General features: G+C 44.6%; 1 protein-coding gene across 3 annotated transcripts in view; it reads right to left on the bottom strand.

Annotated features, from left to right (window-relative positions):
* The window catches only part of RIPOR3 (RIPOR family member 3), a 68,515-nt gene that overhangs the window by 22,527 nt on the left and 26,610 nt on the right, over window positions 1–19,378 (bottom strand). Inside the window, exons 3-11 of one of the 3 annotated variants that reach the window (XM_034787539.1) lie at window positions 17,086–17,232; window positions 14,074–14,152; window positions 13,249–13,272; window positions 13,033–13,086; window positions 11,092–11,241; window positions 9,711–9,774; window positions 9,075–9,118; window positions 8,222–8,347; window positions 5,324–5,469 (exon numbers count right to left, since the gene is read on the bottom strand). In XM_034787539.1, the coding sequence (XP_034643430.1) occupies window positions 5,324–5,469; window positions 8,222–8,347; window positions 9,075–9,118; window positions 9,711–9,774; window positions 11,092–11,241; window positions 13,033–13,086; window positions 13,249–13,272; window positions 14,074–14,152; window positions 17,086–17,232 (834 nt within the window). Of the gene's footprint in view, window positions 1–5,323; window positions 5,470–8,221; window positions 8,348–9,074; window positions 9,119–9,710; window positions 9,775–11,091; window positions 11,242–13,032; window positions 13,087–13,248; window positions 13,273–14,073; window positions 14,153–17,085; window positions 17,233–19,378 lie in introns of those variants that run through there. The other 2 variants (XM_034787541.1, XM_034787540.1) reach the window with 2 other exon arrangements.

Raw genomic sequence — 19,378 nt, 5'->3', positions numbered from 1 at the left:
TTCTGACTGCAGTGTAGAAATACCACAACCAGCTGAAGTCTGCAAACGAGGCAGTAGGAGGTTTATCAAAGCTATCTAGGCTAAGAGAGCATGCACAGCTTAAAACCAAAAAAAGCAAGTTGCAGTTAGAGCTCTCACTCCACAGCTACTGGGGTGGGAGCTGGCCCAGGAGGGAAGTTTGGGTGTCACAACTGGACTTGATCAGTCAGTCATTTTGGGGGGGGAAGCTGCTATTGCTCTGAAAAGAGCTGTTATTTTGAGTGGTTTTGTTTTTTAAAATGGAAACACCCTTATCTTATCACTGTGCAAATATTCCTCTGTAGGAACAGCTTCAGCAGATAAGCTGTCAGAGAATAGGAGCTGGCCAGTTCCATGTGCAAGTGCTCTGGAGAAGCTGCTTGGTGGGATACCAAGGTATTGTGCAAACCTTACACATTAGAGAAATATGGCAGAAATGCTCTGGTAAGCATCAAGAGTCCTCAGGGGGGGTTAGCTCACAGGGGATGTATGTCACCATTAACGTTGTTCCCAGCTGGGCAGTTGCCAAGTTGAAAATCTCTTGTTTCTTGGAGGCAAAAAAGTGTTACAGCTGGACCAATGCTGCCAAGTATTACCAGCTCTGGTGCACGTATGGTGGTACAGTCCGGTATGCCATACCTGTATGCCAAAAGACACAGGAGGAGCCTGGCCCCAGTCCCTCCCTTCCACACAACTACATCTCTTGAGTCCTCCTGCCTGCGGTCTGTACAGCAGCCATGCCTGAGGACAGAGCTGGGGGTAGTACAGCAGCCACGTGGGAGGAGCTGCCGGAGTGGGGCTGCCCGGCGGCCACATTTTCTTCTGCTCCTTTTGCTGCTGTGGTTCCAGAGAGCCTAGATCTCTCGGGAACTGCAGCGGCGAGAGGAGCAGAATGGGGGGCAGCGAGGTGGCCCCACACCGACAGCTCCTCCGGCACGGCTGTACCGCCCCCAGCCCTTCCACACAGCTGCATCTCCTGAGTCCTCCTGCCTGGGGTCTGAACAGCAGAAGTCTCCGGCACAGGAGGGGGAGGATAGAGCTTCCCCCCCCACCTAATGTGGGATGGATGTGAATGAAGCGGAGGGGACAGGGAAAAGTCATGCAGGGAGGTCATGTGCCTCGCCTTCGTCGCCCTCCCATGAGTGCAGCGTAGGGTGACCAGATGTCCCGATTTTATAGGGACAGTCCCGATTTTTGGGTCTTTTTCTTATATAGGCTCCTATTACCACCTCGCCCCCGTCCTGATTTTTCACACTTGCTGTCTGGTCACCATAGTGCAGCGTGCCAGCAAGAAATGATTTCTGCTTGCACCACTGATTACCAGGGAATCATTTGAGTTTTTGAAATCAAGTCACTTCTCTTGTGTTCATGTCTCCTATATGTTGGTTTATTTGATGCTCAAAGGCTCCATACACTCTGAAGTAAGTAGAGATAGACCTGGCCCAAGACTTTCAGTCTATGCTACCAACTTCTGCCAACATAGCTACATCAGTCAGGGGCATGATCCCTGATCAATGTAGCTAGGCTAGCAAAAGCCCCTAGCATAAACATGGTTATAGCAGCAAAACTGTTCTTTTGCCAGGAATACAGAACACTGGTATAGCTCTGTTAGCCAAGCATTCTCACTGTAGACCTGGCCTTAATCAGAATTGAGTGGGTTTGGGTGTAGAATGGTATTAGTATGTCATTCACACACTGCAGTTGCTGCTAAGTGCCAAGAGAAGCAACAGTGTGCCAGGGAGATCAGTCAGAGGTGCCATTTGCCTAGTGGAGTTTTTAAATTGTCCACAAGGTTGAGGGACTAACAAAATCTCCGAACAAGAAGGTGCGTTACCACCCTCCCTTCCCCCAGAGGCGCAGGAATTTAAGCACACACAATTATAGAAACAGCACTAGCAGGATTAAAAGCAAAGCAACAGTGTTCATCCGTGGCAGTCATTTGCCCTTGTGGGTGAGAGGGAAAATTAGATAGGAAGAGATGTCTTCCAGGCTCAGCTCTGTGGAGGTACGCGCAGTATAGTGCTCCCCAGATTTCAACAGAGATACTATGGCAAGAGATGGTTTAAAGACTCATTCAATATAGTAGAAGCACCTCCAACACTGCACTCAGGGCTTCAGATCACTTTTTCCAACGCAATCTTCGTGCTCGTTGTAAGCCCAGAAGTAGAGCATGTAGGGATGGGTTTGTTCTTGCAAAGAAATTTGCGAGTGGTGGTTGTTAGGAAAAACTATTTCACTAGGAGGGTGGTGAAACACTGGAATGCGTTACCTAAGGAGGTGATGGAGTCTCCTTCCTTGGAGGTTTTTTTAAGGCCCGGTTTGACAAAGCCCTAGCTAGGATGATTTAGTTGGGAATTTGTCCTGCTTTGAGCAGGGGGTTGGACTAGATGACCTCTTGAGGTCCCTTCCAACCCTGATATTCTATGTTGTGTTGTTTTCTTCAGAAAGTTTCCGTTTTTGTTGAAAGCCTGAAAATACCATGCTGCTGCCCCTCCACTCCCAAATTAGTTTGTGGTTGCTAAAAACTAAAGAGGTTTAGCATTTGAGCAAAAACCTGAAAAAATCATCACACACACACACGACTTTTTTTTTTGGTCAAAATGGAAAGACATTTTTAGCATTAAAAAGTCACATTACATTAAAAATTTTGGCCAATTCTAACCCGATGGCCTTTGCTTACAACTACAAATGGCATGCATGTAAATCCACATGCTATACCAGTATTCTGTATTCCTGGCAAAAGAACAGTTTTGCTGCTATAACCATGTTTATGCTAGGGACTTTTGCTAGTGATGCTGCAATAAGGGTGCTGGGGGTGCCCCTCTAGCTTGAAGTAATAAACACCAAATGATGGAAACCAGGGTTTCCATCATCAGCACCCACACTATAAAAGTTGTTCTAGCATCCCAGGGTAAGACAGATCACCCAGAGATCACCAATCAGAACCTCAGTGGTCAATGCTTGTGGAATGATGCTTTGCTGTTAAGCCAAGTACTAGCTCAAGCTTCCAAAGAAGAAATGTTAGGCCCTTGCAAACCTCAGAGCAGCTGCAACAAAAAAACCAAAACAAAACACAAATCAAAAATAATATACACTGGTGCCCAACACTAGCTCTGGGGAGAAGGAAAAAAAAAGGGGGTATGATAAACAACAGGTGCAGGCATTGAGCTCTGCTATGTAAGTGTGTTTTCATTTACTTCAAGTGTTTGAAAACAAAACTTCAGATGCTTTTGACCACACTGATATTTTGTTGCACTACAAAACTGAGCTAAACAGGTGTGGAAGAAAATGGCAGGATATGTGACAAACCATTTGCTCACAAAAAGGCATTGGAAAACCATGTAGGATACTCCATGAATGTCATATGTTCCAGAGAGCAACCTGAAAGTTCAGCTACTTAGCTACATTGGGGCTGGAAGACTCATGGGAAAGCTCTTCACAGTATTTCACCTGTTGGTAGCTAAAGACAGCACCAAAGCAGAAGCCAAGCTAGGTTTCCAAATACTCTTAGAAATAGAGGATTAGTCAGGTTGTTCCCCATTCCTGAAGAGGGGCCTAAACCCACAAGTCCTTCAGATCTGAACTTTGCATGTTAGTTCTAGTTGTTACCAAATATATTCCAAGACCCTTTTCCAGCCCTGATGATGGAGCTGAAAACAGCCAGCAGTAAAGGTGCTGCTCGCATTGATTGGCTGGGTACTTCACAAACATAGCTGGGTTTGAGGTAGTGGAGAGTAAGTTAGCATTCTGCTGTACCAGAGGGGCACCCAGCACTTTGCAAGTATAAAATAAGAGTTTGCAATATACTGCAACCCTGGAAATATGAAATGCATTATGACACTGACTCTCTCACACACACAGCTGCCTTCCCGAATGAGTAGTTTGGATTCATTACAGACACCAAACTGTCGATCCACAGTAGGACAGTGGTTGCCTCTGCTTCTCAAGAAAATTGAAGCTCTGCCACATTCTGTTAAATGCTGACTCGGTCTGTTTCTTAGCTTGCTTTGCAAGCCATTTCCTTCTCATATTGGCAGGGGGCGCCAGTTTTAGATGGTTTTCCATTTCAAGTTTAGATGAGTTACGGTGTGCACCTGCGCTAGTGAAAAATCCATAGCAGATTAGTGACAAAGTCTTTTTCCAACCCCCTCAGCCCTATCAGGAGGGCAGCTCACAGCTATTTAAAAAGGGAGTAATCATTTAATTCTGACCATGGCCACAAAAACAGTCTGTGCCCTCTCTTCAGCAGAAGGGAGCTACAACAACTGAAATATGCCAGCAATTGACATCAGGAGAGAACGGCTGTTAAAGAGCCATCCTACAGTCAGAGAGGCAGGACCAGCATGTGGCCACATCTTATATAGACCAGCCTCAACCACATATGAGAATACCAATACAGCAGCTATCTTCCAGGCATCTACACCTGCATTAGAGAGCCCAGGATAAAGCCTTCACATGGATGGTAAATTATGGAGGGGCTCAAGATGCAAATTAAGATTTCTGGAGTGATGATTTTGAGGTGTACCTGGCAGAAAAGATTCAGGAAATCTCTCAATGCAGCACCCATAAAATGAAATTTTTCCTTTAATAGTAGTGGTAATTTACTAGAAAACTTTACAAATCTAAAAATGTAAAACAATGCATCAAATCACAGGTAGCAACTAACTCTTCGGGGGCTGGGTGTGTGCGATGCACCATAGACGCAATCACACTGGGATCATCATAATGTTTCACAACTGTGCACAAGCAACTGTGATCACCATGTCAAAAAGTCGAGTGTGACAGCAGCCAAACCTTTGAGGAAACCTCATTTTTAAAGGAGGGCTTGGCCCCTGTAACTGTAGTGATTTCTCTAAACCTCAACCATATTCGTATGGTGGTGTCTAAGAGCTGCTGTTTTCAGCTTCATTTCATCTTCTTTAAGTCCATTCTTTGCATTTCAGAGATGTGCCTACACCACAAACTGAACACTGACTCTGGACAAAGCAGAAACCTAAATAAAAGCCAGACAGAGCTGGCTCCATTGTTGGCAGCCTCAACGCAGAGCAAAGAACTGAAGGGCCATGGAGAGAGGGGCTATCCTCTCCTCCCTGGGATTGGTCCCTCCAGATCAGGGTTCAGGCACATTGGCGGGGGGTGCTGTGGGGAGGCTTGCGCTGCTGCTACCTAGGCTGCACCTGTGGTGTGAACAGAAAGAGGACTGTAGTGTTGAGTGCTGTTAAAGTGGCACCCATCACAAGCACTAAGGCCCTGTTAACAGTCCTCTCCCCCCACTCCCATGTTCAGCATTTGGAGTTGTACTCACTTCCAGACGACCTCCAGCTGTAGCTTGATGGTGCCTAGCTCAGTTATATCCACAATGATCGCCTGAGGCCTGGTTGTAAAGAAGTCGATGCTGTCACACGTTACCATACCAACTAGAATCGTGGTCAGTCCCCGCAGCTCTGTGACCTACAGAGGCACAAACCCATTTTCATTTTGCCAGATACCGGACACACATGAAGGATAGCGGAGGAGTTTAGAGAGGCTGGACTCACGGGATATGGCTGAATCCAGTTCATCATGCCCATGAGACACAGATTCTCTACCACCCATATTGAGGAACTGGCCAGTTTGTGTACACAATGAACATAGCAGCCTAGGATCAGCTCTTTGAGGCCATAGGCCAAGTTTTTCAAGCCTGGGTGCTTACGTTTAGGCCCCTAAATAGTAACGGGCTGATTTTCCATAGATGCTGAGCCATACGCTGCTCCCATTCACACCAATGGGGGCTAGGAGTGTTTAGCACTTCTGAGAGTGAAAGTCATCTCACTTATTTAGGAGCCTAAACTTAGGCACCTTGCAAATTCTAGTTTTAGTGTATATTCAAGTAACTCTATCAGACAAACAACCTGGAACCCTGGAGCCCATTTTGCTGCAAGATATATATTTTACAGCAAGCCTCACCCATCCCTGGATTTGACCCAAAAATCATCTAGGGTAGAGACCCTAGAGATTATCTACTCCAGGGGTAGCTAACCTGTGGCCCCGGAGCCACATGCGGCTCTTCAGAAGTTAATACGCGGCTCCTTGTATATGCAGCGACTCCGGGGCTGGCGCTAAAGGTGCCAACTTTCCAATGTGCCAGGGGGTGCCCACTGCTCAACCCCTGGCTCTGCCACATGCCCTACCCCCACTCCACCCCTTCCTGCCCCCGCCCCTCAGCCTGCCGTGCCCTCACTCCTCCCACCTTCCCCCCCAAACCCTGATCGGGAAGTGCAGGGAGGGAAGGGGAGGTGCTGATCGGCAGGACTGCCAGTGGGTGGGAGGCACTGGGAGCGGGGTCGGGGAAGCTGATATGGGGCTGCTGACATATTACTGTGGCTCTTTGGCAATGTACATTGGTAAATTCTGGCTCCTTCTCAGGCTCAGGTTGGCCACCGCTGATATTCTAGTCCAGCTCCCTACCCATGTAAGGCTGTTCCAGTCCCCAACAACCTCCAGAATGTGGACACAGCCCTGGTCTACCACTCCCTCTTGGGCCAAGCTGAGCTCAGCTGCAGCTCAGAATCAAAGCCAACAGGTCTTCAGCATCCCTCCTCTCATGGTTTACAAGCAGCACACCCTTCATTGGTCAGTAGCTCATCCCAGTTGTAGCCCATTACACACACTTTGCAGTCTGACCCACAGCTTCTTCAGGCACAGCTGAGTCCAGCAATGGCAGAGAAACAGCTTCCCAGTTCTCAAGTCTGTCTGCAGTCCTGGGAAGTGGGGCTGGAAAACCCACAACCAAGATGCAGCAGGACAAAGGCATATTACTACTTTTGTACATCAAGGGGTCTGTCATATTTAGGATCAGGGACAGATTTAGCAGGTAAAGTTTTCAGAAGCACATACATCTCATTTGAGAGTTAATGGTAATTAGGAGCCTAAGTCACTTTTGGAGGTGGGAATCTGGCACTTGAAAATTTCACCCAATTCACACTTGTGTGGAGAGGGAAAGCAAAGAAACTAGAGTCAGTCAGGTTTAATAAACTGGCATGAAACCCAAGTCATATAACCTCTCTCTTGAACTTTGAGGTGAGTCATTTTCACTGGCATACAGAGCCATTCATGTTTTTGCAAATATTATGAGAAAACATGCATCTGAATTAGCTTCTCTCCGGCTTCTTATTGTGCAGCGGGGAAAAAAACATTTTAAGAACATTTCTAAAAGCTCTACTGGCTAGAAGTCAGGAATTCTTTCCTATGTAACTCACATGCTGCCAGAAGGGATGGGGTGTTTCAATAGCTATTTTGTATGGCTTCCAGGCATTGAAAGCCCTATGTTGGCACTACAAAACAATGTGTTTCACTCGTGTAGTGAAGGTCCAGCCCAACCCTGCAGTCTATTTTAGTCTCCGCTCCCATCTAAGTTGATGGGAGTCGTGACTGCAGGATCTGGCCTTCAGAGGAGTCCAGATCACAACAGGCGTTTGCTCCTAAGCAGCAGCTGCCAGGTCAGGATGTAATGTAAAACAGGTGGAAGCGGCAGTAGTAATAGTAACAGGAACAGGAGGATCCAACTTTTACCTAAGTGAAAGAATAAAGTGCCTACCATGCATCTGTATGGTATAGCAGGGAGTCCTCCAATGAGCCACTCTAATGCCAAGTGGCAGAATCCTGTCCAAAGATACTGAATAATTATGCCTGACTCACACTGGCAGGTGGATCTCATTAGCTCCAATACGATATACATGGCTTTAGAGGCAGAGGCAGAGGAAATTAGGGCCTGAGACAGAAGAGGTCATGCAGGGAAACCCCAGGAAGGGGAAAGTTTGGCTTATATATACACCCAAAGTATACATACCTACCTACATAGAGTTACCCTGCTCTAAAAAGTGTGTAAGAAAATCCCCCAAATCTTGCATGCAATATAATTACTCCATCCAAGCCGTGGACCCCTAACCACCACCAAACCTTGGATGCAGATCTTAAAAAGGGGTCATTCGAATATATGGAAAAGCAGAAGCATTAACCCAGTTGCCATTACAAGAGTCCTGGGAAAGAAAGCAGAAGCAGAGATCAGAGGCCAGCTCAGCAAGCAGAACATTGATTAATTGCTGTTTCTATGGAGCTGTGAAAATTCATGTTGTTTTTTAAAAGCGTGCTAGGCAGAGAGCTGGGTGGGAAGGCAAGCTACTTGCTAACCAATGGCTCCAATCCAGCCACTGCAGACAGCTACCTTTATTTCAAACTTCTCATGGAGGTTGGGTATAAAAACCTTCTCTTCCTCATCCCATGTTTGGCTGTCATCCGTCTCAATCTTGCCCTTCAGCTTCCACTTCTGGCGTCCCAGTCGCACAAACACCTAGAAGCCACATAGGGAAGAGGCGGCTAGAATCAGCAAATCCCAAGATAGCACCATCCCTCCCTCCCCATACTGCAGAGCTTGGGCTTGTTCCTTTGATTGCTATGCTTTTTAAGAAGCAGGGGTGGAGTTGCCAAGTAGTTCTGTACCCCACCTGTCCAGGAAGAACTTGGGTGGAGTCAGATACCAAAGCGTACGTGTTGTTGTAATGCAGAGAGTGAGTTACTGTCGTGTAATGTCCGGCAACACAGCAGGACAGATTTTAAAGTGATTTGGAGTTTTGTTAGTGGCAGGAAGAAAAAAAGTGGGTTAGAATTGAAACTATTGGGATGAAAGCCATGGGCTTTGTACACACAGTTATGCAGTCCTGTGCCCTTCAGGGCAGTTGTTCCAATTGGGATCTACCCTATGGATAGGCAGCAGTATTGCTACTACCCTCTTTCAGGGTGGTTTTAGACTCCAGCCAGGTCCCCAATGAGCTCTTCTGGAAGACTTATGTCTCCCAGGTACCTGGACACTGCCCTCTATCAAGGCACTTAGCCAAGTCCTTCAGCTTCACACTGAGGCAGGAATAACTTGGTAGCTATGCAACACCCATATAGCTTCTGGTTTCCCTGCATTCTCTCGCCTGCTCAGCCTACACATCCCCACACTTCCCACCTGCACGTTACAGGTGCAAGCCCATAATTGAAAGTTGTAAGAGAAAATGGATTGCTGTGTACTGCACCTCATACTGGTCCCCTGGACAGAGACGTGCGTAGCCCACCAACCCTGAAAAGAGAAGGAAAACCCCTTCTAATGTTTGTAGTTTGAGAGAGTTTCAAAATATCTATTAACAAATCTCAACTTGCATTAAATACCCAGGTGACACTCTGATTAATGTCCCCTTACAGCAAAATTCACATAGAGGAGTTGTTAGCATTTGTCTTATTTAATATTGCAAACTTTGCATAGGGGTGGGGAAGAGGAAAGTCCTGCTTCAACAGTCACATATAAAAGAATGCTGCAGAGCAGGGACAAATTTGTTTCACATGAATGGGGGAGGGGGGGAAATGAGAAACATAGAATATCAGGGTTGGAAGGAACCTCAGGAGGTCATCTAGTCCAACCCCATGCTCAAAGCAGAACTAATCCCCAGACAGATTTTTGCCCCAGATCCCTAAATGGCCTCCTCAAGGATTGAACTCACAACCCTGGGTTTAGTAGGCTAATGCTCAAACCACTGAGCTATCGGAGTCAGTTTAGGTCCCAATCCAAAGCCCAGCTCCCAGACTTCAATGAGCTTTGGATCAGTCCTTTATACAGCCAAGCTGAAGAGCTTCTGGCTCAAGTGATGAATGCTATAGAATAGTACAAGGGCTACCTTTCATTTTCAAGTGAAATTCTCCCAAGTGCACCTCCAGTGCCCCTTCAATCAGACACATATCCTGGAAGAGAAAGACAGAGCAATTACATTGACCGAAGAGTGGAGTAAATGGTACTATGAGAAAGTGGCAGCCATTTTGTCTCCATTCTTGAAGACAAACACATCACAGACCAGGTTAGAGCGGTTTGCAAAAGAACATACATTTTACACACCATTAACACTCCTGCATACTGAGGCAGATTTTTTTTTTTAAATGCTACTTTCAGGATGGGACGTTATATCCCAGCTCTGCAGAGGAGCAAGGTTGTTTAAGTAATACGCTTCACGCAGTCTTCCCCATTTAGGGCAGAGCTACACTTTGAGCTGGAGGTGTAAATTCCAGCTTGAGGAGACATATTAGCACTAGTTCTGATGGAGCTAGTGCACTTGAAAAAGAGATAGACCCTAGCCACAGCAGCAGTACAAGTAGAAAGATGGGCTAACCAGCCAAACAACAATCTTGTCCAAGACCCGAGGCACATACTTAGACAGGTAGCCCCTCCCACTGCTTGTGCTGTTACAGCTATGCTATTTTGAGCAGGCTGGTGCCATCAGAGCTAATGTGGGTCCGTCTCCTCAAGCTGAAATTTACACCTCCTGCTTGAAGTGTAGACCTACCCTGACTTACTCACACAGTAAGTTATTAACTATGGCTCCCATTGGAAGTCAATGGAAAGGGTTTAGCTGATCGCCATATTTGGGGTCGGGAAGGAATTTTCCTCCAGGGCAGATTGGCAGAAGCCCTGGGTTTTTCTTGCCTTCCTCTGTAGCATGGGGCATGGGTCACTTGCTGGAGGATTCTCTGCACCTTGAAGTCTTTAAGCCATGATCTGAGGACTTCAATGGCTCAGACATAGGATAGGGGTTTGTTACAGGAGTGACTGGGTGAGATTCTGTGGCCTGCACTGTGCAGGACGTTGGACTAGATGATCATAATGGTCCCTTCCGACCTTAAAGTCTATGAATCTATGACACCCCACCCCCACCCCCAAATAACTTCCTATGAAAGCTAGATTCAGTCCTAATGTTACAGATCAAATTCAAGGGACTTTCTATGCACACTTCATGAACACATTTGGTTACAAGCAAGCAAACCGCATTACCCTGTACATGTCACTGCATATGAAGGTGGAAAGTTAGACAGCAAAATACTTTTATAGAGGAAGCTGTGAGTTGTAGCTGCTGTTATGCATCTTCATCTAATTTTACATGTTATGTTCTAAGTCCAGGCCACCAGCGAGCCAACAGTTCAGAACAGCATGTTTTGGTACAGTATCCACTGCTTTGACTTTAGACAGAAGAGTCAGTTATTTGTCAGATGCTTGAGGAGTTCTCCTACCTCTGTGCATTCTTGGAGGTTCTTATAAAGTTCTACCAGGCTCTCTCTGGAGGCTTTGGTGGAGGGAGTCAAGGAGAAGGCATGTTTCATATTAGAGGCCCCATCTCGCAGCCTGCACTGGATGCAGTAAGTTTCATATAGTTCTTCTACCTTTAATAGGGAAAAAAAGAAGGAAAAAAAAAAAGGACTGTTTTACACCACTCTGGGGTCAGTTTCCAATTTTAGTGAGTTGAGGGAAGTAATATTAACACGAGGAATTTTTGTTTGACATTTCCCCTTCTAAGAGAGCAGATCCCATCGTTCTAGCACTGACTTGTACCCCCTACTCTCATAAGAAGCCTTTTCAACAAAGTGGCTCCAAGATTTCAGATGGAGGGAAGAGTGGGTAAAGGATTAATCCCACCAGCTAAAGATTTTTTTGAGGTTTTGTACAGTACAAGAAAAGCATGCTAATGAGAGGGTCCTACATAACCTTGAAACATGTCACTGTTATTAGTCTGTCCCAGGTTTAAGGCCAAATGCTTAAATAAAAGTTCATTTCCAGCCAGCACCAACAAAAACTACTAACCCACCCCAGAACCTGAAAGCCTCTAATTAGTTGTTCTGCAGATAACCTTCTGTTGATCATTTCTAAGTTATGGGTAAATAGTTTCTTGGGGGTATTGTTTTTCTGCTGTTTTGGCTACACAGGCTTCCCTACCTCACGTTGTTTTGTCTACCACGGACTCCAAAATCTGAGCAGAGAGCCATGTTTCTCCCAGCACTACTTCAAAAGAGGTAGGGCACCAGGCTTTGGAAACCACCACCACAGATACAAGACAGAATAAGTAGCCCTAGAATTCTATCCAGCTCTCCAAGGTACTTAGTGTGGTAATGGGAACCTTGTATCTGAGGGCCCTGAAATCTTTAATGCACTTCTCCTCACAACATACCTATGAGACAGGGCAGTGCTATTATCTCCATTTTACCAATGGTAAACTGAGGTACAGCAAGGCTAAGTAACTTGCTTAAGGTCACACAAGAAGTTAGTGGCAGAACAGGGAATTAAACCTCAGTCTCCCAGGTCCTAGACTAGTGCCCTAACCACTGGGCCACCCTTCCCATCTCCAAGTCTACACTGAGGAGGAAACTCACAGAGTCAACAGGAGCATGTTGAGATGGATAAAGATGGGGCTGCTCTATTTGTTTAATCTCAAAGTGACTATATAGGGAGACCTATGGCACGGATGCTTCAGTGCTAACCCAGAGAAAGGCTTCTGCTTACTCAGGCTAACCAATCCCTTACCTATATACCAGTCATGGTAAAATGGCCCTAAATGGATGGGTATGTAGGGTACATCATGGCTCTCAAGTGTGTATTTAGTGAGGGCATGACTCTGGATATGCCTGGTTTAAAACAGGTTCATTCTACTGTTATTAAGCCATGAGGCATGGAGGGTGAAAGGAGACATGGTTCAATTTGGGGGTGGACTAAGCAAATAGGGGGCAGTCACTGAATTCTGGGTTGAAAAACACATACAGCTCCATGTATGTAAGAAATATTTTTGAGCCCTTCAAATCAGACAGGAAATTGGTAGAATCCATTAAGTGCCACCACCTTGGCTTCCAGGAAGCAAAAACAAACAAAACAAAAACAACAACCACCCTTTGCAACTCCTCCCAACAGCACCTTTCTTGTGAGTAAGCTGGTAGGACATAGAAACCGGTTCTGCAGGCTGAGGCTGGGCTATGCCCAGGATTCAGTCTGAATAGAGCCATTCAACAAAAACCACCACACAACCCACACACCTATACACACCCTCTCCTTTTCTAATGGAAGCAGTTACATCTTTCAGAAGTCCCAATGTTATGCACAAACAAGCTATCATGAAAGTATTTTCTAATCCAAATTTTTATATAGCAGTGTAAATCTCCCATACACAGACTATAAATAGCCCTTACCTTGCTTATATGAAATTCCAGTTTTCTGATATACCTTTCAACAGAGCGAATTTGCTTTAGAGAGGGAAAGAAGGATTAAAAGCTATTTAAACAAACATTCACATAATACGGCATTAAATTATTCAGTGAGCATATAGTATCAGTACTTGCACTTCACTGTTCATTGCTTTCTGTGACCTGTCCTGTCCCTACCCCTCCAAAAGAATGAGTACTTACCTTATCCAGATCATAATAGAAAGCCTGAAAGACAAATATGACAAGTTGCCTGTGAATTCATTTGCACATATTAAAGACATTTCCACATCTGCTGCCAGAACAACTGCCCACGCTGCACCGAGTCTTTGTTTAGAGAGTTACAATGTTTGTAAGCAGCATTGTGCAATACAATGGGCAGACAGCAAGGCCAACATTTTCAAAAGTACCCTTTTAGTTTCAGTGTCTTGATTTTTGGGTGCCCAAACTGAGGGCACACAAAAGTATGATTTTTCAGAAATAGTAAGGATTTGAAAATTGGTCGAGGTGGGTGGGAGGTTTTCGAATCCTTTATCCAGCCTCGGAAGGTTACTTTGTGTTCCCAAGGACAGTCCCAATACAGAGTCTGAGGTGCTTTGTACAGCTTAGCACTACAAATAGCAAAGGTTTTGTTGGGATTTTTGTATGTTGCAGAATCAGAGTTGCTAGGACCTATTAATCAATGTTTCAGTTTTGCCTAATCTTTATTTCTCCTCAGTTTCTAGACACAGACAGGCACGTATATTACTTGCCACATAATAATCAGCAGTTAGCTACCGTCCCAAAAGGGAAGGAGTGCAATCCAGGGAACACAGCAGGATACTGAGAGTTAGGATTCCTGGGTTCTTTCCCCACATCTAGCCTCGACTTACTTGGTGAATTTAGCAAATAGGTATAATACTAGCCTCTCACTTTCAGCATTAACAAATGGAAAGCCCCTTTGAGTCCCAAAAGCAAGAGACAGTCGTTGTTTTTAAAACTCTGCTCTGTTTAAACCATCTAAGCGATTAATACGAAGAATCATCTTACCAGTCTGGAGTTCCTTTTTGTATCTTTGTGTCGAGCAGACAGATAATCCAACTCAGCTTGATGCACTTGCAGGTATTCACTGGAGAGGAAAAAAACTAAAGTGATATTTTCTTCTAGCATATGCAGTAGGATACTCCCAGGAACAGGTTTAAGAGGGCCAGGGGGAGGGAGAGAAGAGAGATTCTCTGTGCCCCCACCTCAAAAGTAGCCAGAGGTTGGGAAGGGCTGAGCTGGTGCAGCTGAAGGAACAGTTGGAAATGGGAAGGGGAGCCATGGCAGCTGGAAAAGAAGATGGGCTTCATGTGGGTTAGAAGCTGCTGCCCTCCTTCTTGCTACCTCTCATCCCCTCACGTGCCCTCCCAACTCCAAGAGCTTCATGTTCTGTTTCCCCCACACCGAGAACACAGCCAGAGCCTTATCGTTCTGAGGGATTTGTTTTAGACTAAGAGGAAACAAGAAACAGCAAAAGTGCAAGTGAATGGGCACAGCATGCAACTCACTGCGACAGCCGCCATCTTGGACAGGCTGCCCTGAGGCATTCAAAGGAGGAACAGGGGCCCAGGAGGCTCCTAATGCTGAAAAGTGCTGTACATAGGAAACAAAATAGTACGCCTCCTTACACCCACACTGTACATCTGTGTGCCCCTGCCCTCCCAGCAGGAGCCTCCCTGCATTGACTTTCTTCCCCTCAGGACAACCCTTTACCTGCATGAGCCACAATCCCTTCAGAGGAGCCCTCATGCCTGGGCCTGCTCCCATGTCTCACTCTCTCCTGCCACCTCCCCTTTTGCTTGGCCACCCACAGTGGGGAAATAAGAAGTGGGAGAGGGAGGTGTCTCCCAGCCTCTTTGGCTCCTCAGAAGGGAAAGGTGGCTTTGGGCCATGCTGCTGGCTTCCTGCTTAGCTTCCCAGTGGAGCACTGGGATAGGGAAGGTGGCGTTCTGGAGCTCCGTGCTCCTTGTTACCCTTGCCGCTGGAGCAGAAGCTGCCATTTGGGGAGGGAGGAGCTGCAGAGCTGACTGAGACCTGAGCAGCTCATTAGCCAGCTGTAGCTCACAAGGTCAAAGGGTTGAAACACTGAACACTTCAGTCCTCTGGGCTTGATTTTCAGCGGTGCTGAGCATCTGCCGCTCCAGCCAAAGTTAATGGGAGCAGTCAGCACCTCTTAAACATTCCCTTTGTTTATCTGAGCAGCTAGGGACTGAATGCTACCTTTGCTGCCCCTAGAGCAGCCATTGGCTACTTCCTGATACTACCATTGTTTTTCCACCCCAATTAAAAAGCAGGGGCCTTACCCTGCAAAGTGCCAATAACTGCTGAGCACTTGACTTCAATGAGCCCCATGGCAGCTCCCAGAAGACAAAACTCCTCCTAAGCTGATCCTCTTCCAACTTCATTTTAATTCAGAACAGACTTGAGTAAGTCTATTTTCCCCTCTTGTATTTAAAGAGCTGTAGCCAATCACCTTCTGGAAAATGCTGCTTTACAAGACACAGAACCTGAACAGCTTGATGTGTTTATATTAAGCAGCCTGCACTTTTCCAAAATTACTCTGTTGGTGTATTTTATTGTCTTACTATTATGAACACATTCCTGTTAATACACAAAAAGTGACTCCAGCATTCAATTTTCTGCTCTCCACACTTGCTGATAACAGCTCAATGCAGTGGTAGTCAGAGGTTTTTTTTATTATTATTAAAGTCATTTTAGGTTTTTGCAGCATTTTAAGATGCTCAGTTGGTGGGGAGGCACCCAGAAGGGTCATTAGACTTAAGGGCTAGTTGCTGTTACTATCTAAAAACAAAAAAACATTCCAGCAAGAACAAATGGATTTAGTTTGAATCTGCTTAAAATTTGGCCTTTAAATTATTAGATGCAGCTGTTTTCTGCAGACAGCTTTAATTAGTTACTCAGTTCTGCAAGGAGCTTGCTCAGGAGTCTGACTGTGTGATGTTCTTCACAGAATTGGGACCATAACTCTAATCCATCTGACAGTTTAGTGTCCCCAAGCCCTAATAAAATATTGGAGTCAAATCAATTTTTTTTTTAGGTTTAGAATTTTTATTGTTAATTTAATTCCATTAACTAGACACTGGTGTAACTTTTTAAAAGTCTAAGACATTACAGTCCTTGAGGGAAACCAAGTGTGTTTTAACTATGTGAGACACAATTAAGTAGTTGAGGTGTTTACATTTATGGTAAATAATTTCAGTACTTTTTTCATTATGTTCTTAGCTTAAAATCCCATGGTATTAAAATCCTGGAGATGCCAATGTTGCATTTGAAGGAGCTGCATGCCAGCATGGTTCCCACAGATTAGAAGCACTGAGAGGAATTATAAAGCCACACAAAGGTTAAGACAATTCCATTTACTCTTTGTCTACTCAGTGATGTCTAGGTACCTAATGAAGTTCCTAAAGCTCCATGCTAGACCCATGGACATCACGGAGTTTAACTATTACCATTAATAGAAGCAGGATAAAATCCTTGGCATGAGGGAGGATTTGGTCCCAAAAAATGTGTTTGCCACTAGGTAGTGTGTTTACTAAGGGCCCAGTTCTGTATCTAACGAAGACAATAGGAGCTTTGCCATTGATTACAAGGGTTGCTGTATTGGACCATTAAGCTAGAGCAGGGGTTGGCAACCTTTCAGAAGTGATGTGCTGAGTCTTCATTTATTCACTCTAATTTAAGGTTTTGCATGCCAGTAATACATTTGAATATTTTTAGAAGGTCTCTTTCTATAAGTCTATAATATATAACTAAACTATTGTTGTATGTAAAGTAAATAAGGTTTTTAAAATGTTTAAGAAGCTTCATTTTAAATTAAATTAAAATGCAGAGCCCCCCTGGACCAGTGGCCAGGACCCGGGCAGTGTGAGTGCCACTGAAAATCACACGTGCCATAGGTTGCCTACCCTAGAGCTAGGAGTATAAGGAACAAAGTTTTGGCAGTAACAAAGACACTAAAGAAGTCAAATTCCAACAAATTAATACTTGAAAAGTCCTTACTTAAGTCCTTTCTTCAAAGCTTCAAAAATTTTCTTCACCTGCTGTGGTTTTGGATCCCAGATGACAGCCCCTCTCTGCAGGGAGGGATACATTTTGGAGGATTTCACAGACATTTTAGACCTCACTGAATTCCTGCTGAGAGACTTTCTGTAGGGAGGGGGGGAAAAAAATCAGCATCACCTCAGAGCTGGAAGAAAGTCTCACACATATAGCTACTACAATGATAGTTACAGAGCTGCTCCTGCAAACCTTTACTCAAAGGAGCAGTCTCATTGAAAACAGTGGGACTACTTAAGTGAGTAAGGGAAGCAGGATCAGGACCTGTATTAGATCCATAACAGAGAGTGGTTCAGGGTTTGTCTTTAACCCATCAAAGCCAAGAAATGGCTACAGCTCACTGGGATGAGATGCCAAAGGAAGATAGAGAAGATTAGGTTATGAGTGTTAACTTAGAATTTCCTGGCTTCAAGGGAGACCACTAGGAATCAAGTATGTCTCTTCTGTTAAATTTATATTACACACACAATTCCCCATTATTTGGGGGAACCAGAAATAGATTTTTATGTACTGTGATTCACAGACTGCAGTTCAAACACTGAGTAATTAATCCTTGTGATCTGCTCACAAGATAACTTAAGCCCTGATCCTGTAAACACATTCATACAGGGTAGATTTGTAGAACTGGGACCCAATTGTTATTATCCCAGTCTGTAAAATGGAGAAACTGAGGCAAAGTGTTTGTGTGTTACTCAAGGTCAGGAAAGAAGTTGGGGTCAGAGTCAGGATTAGATCTTGGGCACTGCTGTTCTCCAAGTTTCACTAATCCCCTGACAAATGGTCCACTCTCATCAACTAAAGGGATCATATACAAGATTAAAAGTACGTTAACAGACCAGTTCTGTGCTATTAGGCAGTCTAGCAAAGATATGTTATAAAAGGACTTCAGAAATAGCTACTGCTTGGCTGCTCTCAACACCTGTTTCAATATTCACTCATTTACATTTTTTGTCTGAAAGTTTCAAAACATGCCAGAAGTCTACCAGGCCCAGATTATAAACTAGGTTTTTGTTGTTGTTTTTAAATCAAGGGTTTTTTTTTCCTAACCCAAACTGGCTTTCTATGACAGACACACTACATCTTTTTAAAGCAATTAAAAATCAAAATCAAATCACACTTAGCTCAGAAATCCTGTAAAAAGTCATTACATAATGGGCCTGCTGTTCAAATATGAAGAACAATAACACCTGTAGTCTTTAGTCATATACCTGTGATGGATAAGCCAAGCCCAGAATAGGCTTTGAAATCACTGCTGACACTTGTCTCCTGTTGATAGATTCCTGGCTGGTTTACCTCCCTCTTTATAACTTCATAAACCCTGATTATTTGTAGCTGGTTTGATTAATTCCCCCTTCTATTTGCTTTTAACTCCTTCCTTTAAACCAAGCCTTTATTTGACAAAGTTAATCTAGGGAAATTCCCCACTCCTGACATCTATTCAGATTGTGTCATTGGGTTGAGTTGAGTTGAGGCTCCCTCAGCTTTTGAGTGCTGAGTAAATCCTGGATTGGACACACCTGGGGAAATGACAAAAATCTGAATTCTAGAGGTAGCCCATGAATTATACAATGGGCCACCATAAAGAAGGTGTATGACACTCCAGGAGTGAGGAAGGATGGTCTGGGGATTGGTTCTAGCTGTGTCACAGGCTTGCTCTATGACCCTTGGGTAGGTCCTGCAGTTAGGTGCCTAAATACTTAAAAGGAGCTGGGCTTTCTGTGTCTTAATTTCCCCATTTTACAGTTGGGAATAACAATATTTATCTCCCTTGCAGGGTGTTGGGAAGGTAAGTAAATTAACATGCCTAAAGCATGTTGAGAGCTTCGGATAGAAGCTGCTGTAGAAACACAACATATGGTCAGTGTATGCTCAGAAGGGAGTCTGCCTGTGATCTCCTACTGTGTCATTCTAAAGAGCTAGTGAGAGAGCTTGTGAAGGGAAAGGCAATAAGTAAATATGTTCACTTTGCTGGGGAAAGTCCTCGGGTGTTTCATCTAGCAGTGTCTTGCTCTTAACGCTTAGTATTGTCTCAAAATACTTTCCTAAATGTCTGAATTCTCATCCTTGAGCAAAACTTTCCTCTATCGAAAGAGTTAAGAGGCAATGGGATTTTGCAAATAGGAAAAAAATGCATAAAGGCTGATTGTTTAGAAATGCTTTACAGCTGAAAGTAACAGAGCAATCTTAGGGGAAATCTAAACTTGCTTATTTGGAGCTTTCTTTGCCTGCTGGAGGT

Source organism: Trachemys scripta, chromosome 12, assembly GCF_013100865.1.
Source record: "Trachemys scripta elegans isolate TJP31775 chromosome 12, CAS_Tse_1.0, whole genome shotgun sequence".
NCBI lineage: Eukaryota > Metazoa > Chordata > Testudines > Emydidae > Trachemys > Trachemys scripta.
The sequence above is the reverse complement of the archived record's forward strand: the minus strand, read 5'-3'. Positions and strand labels throughout refer to the sequence as shown.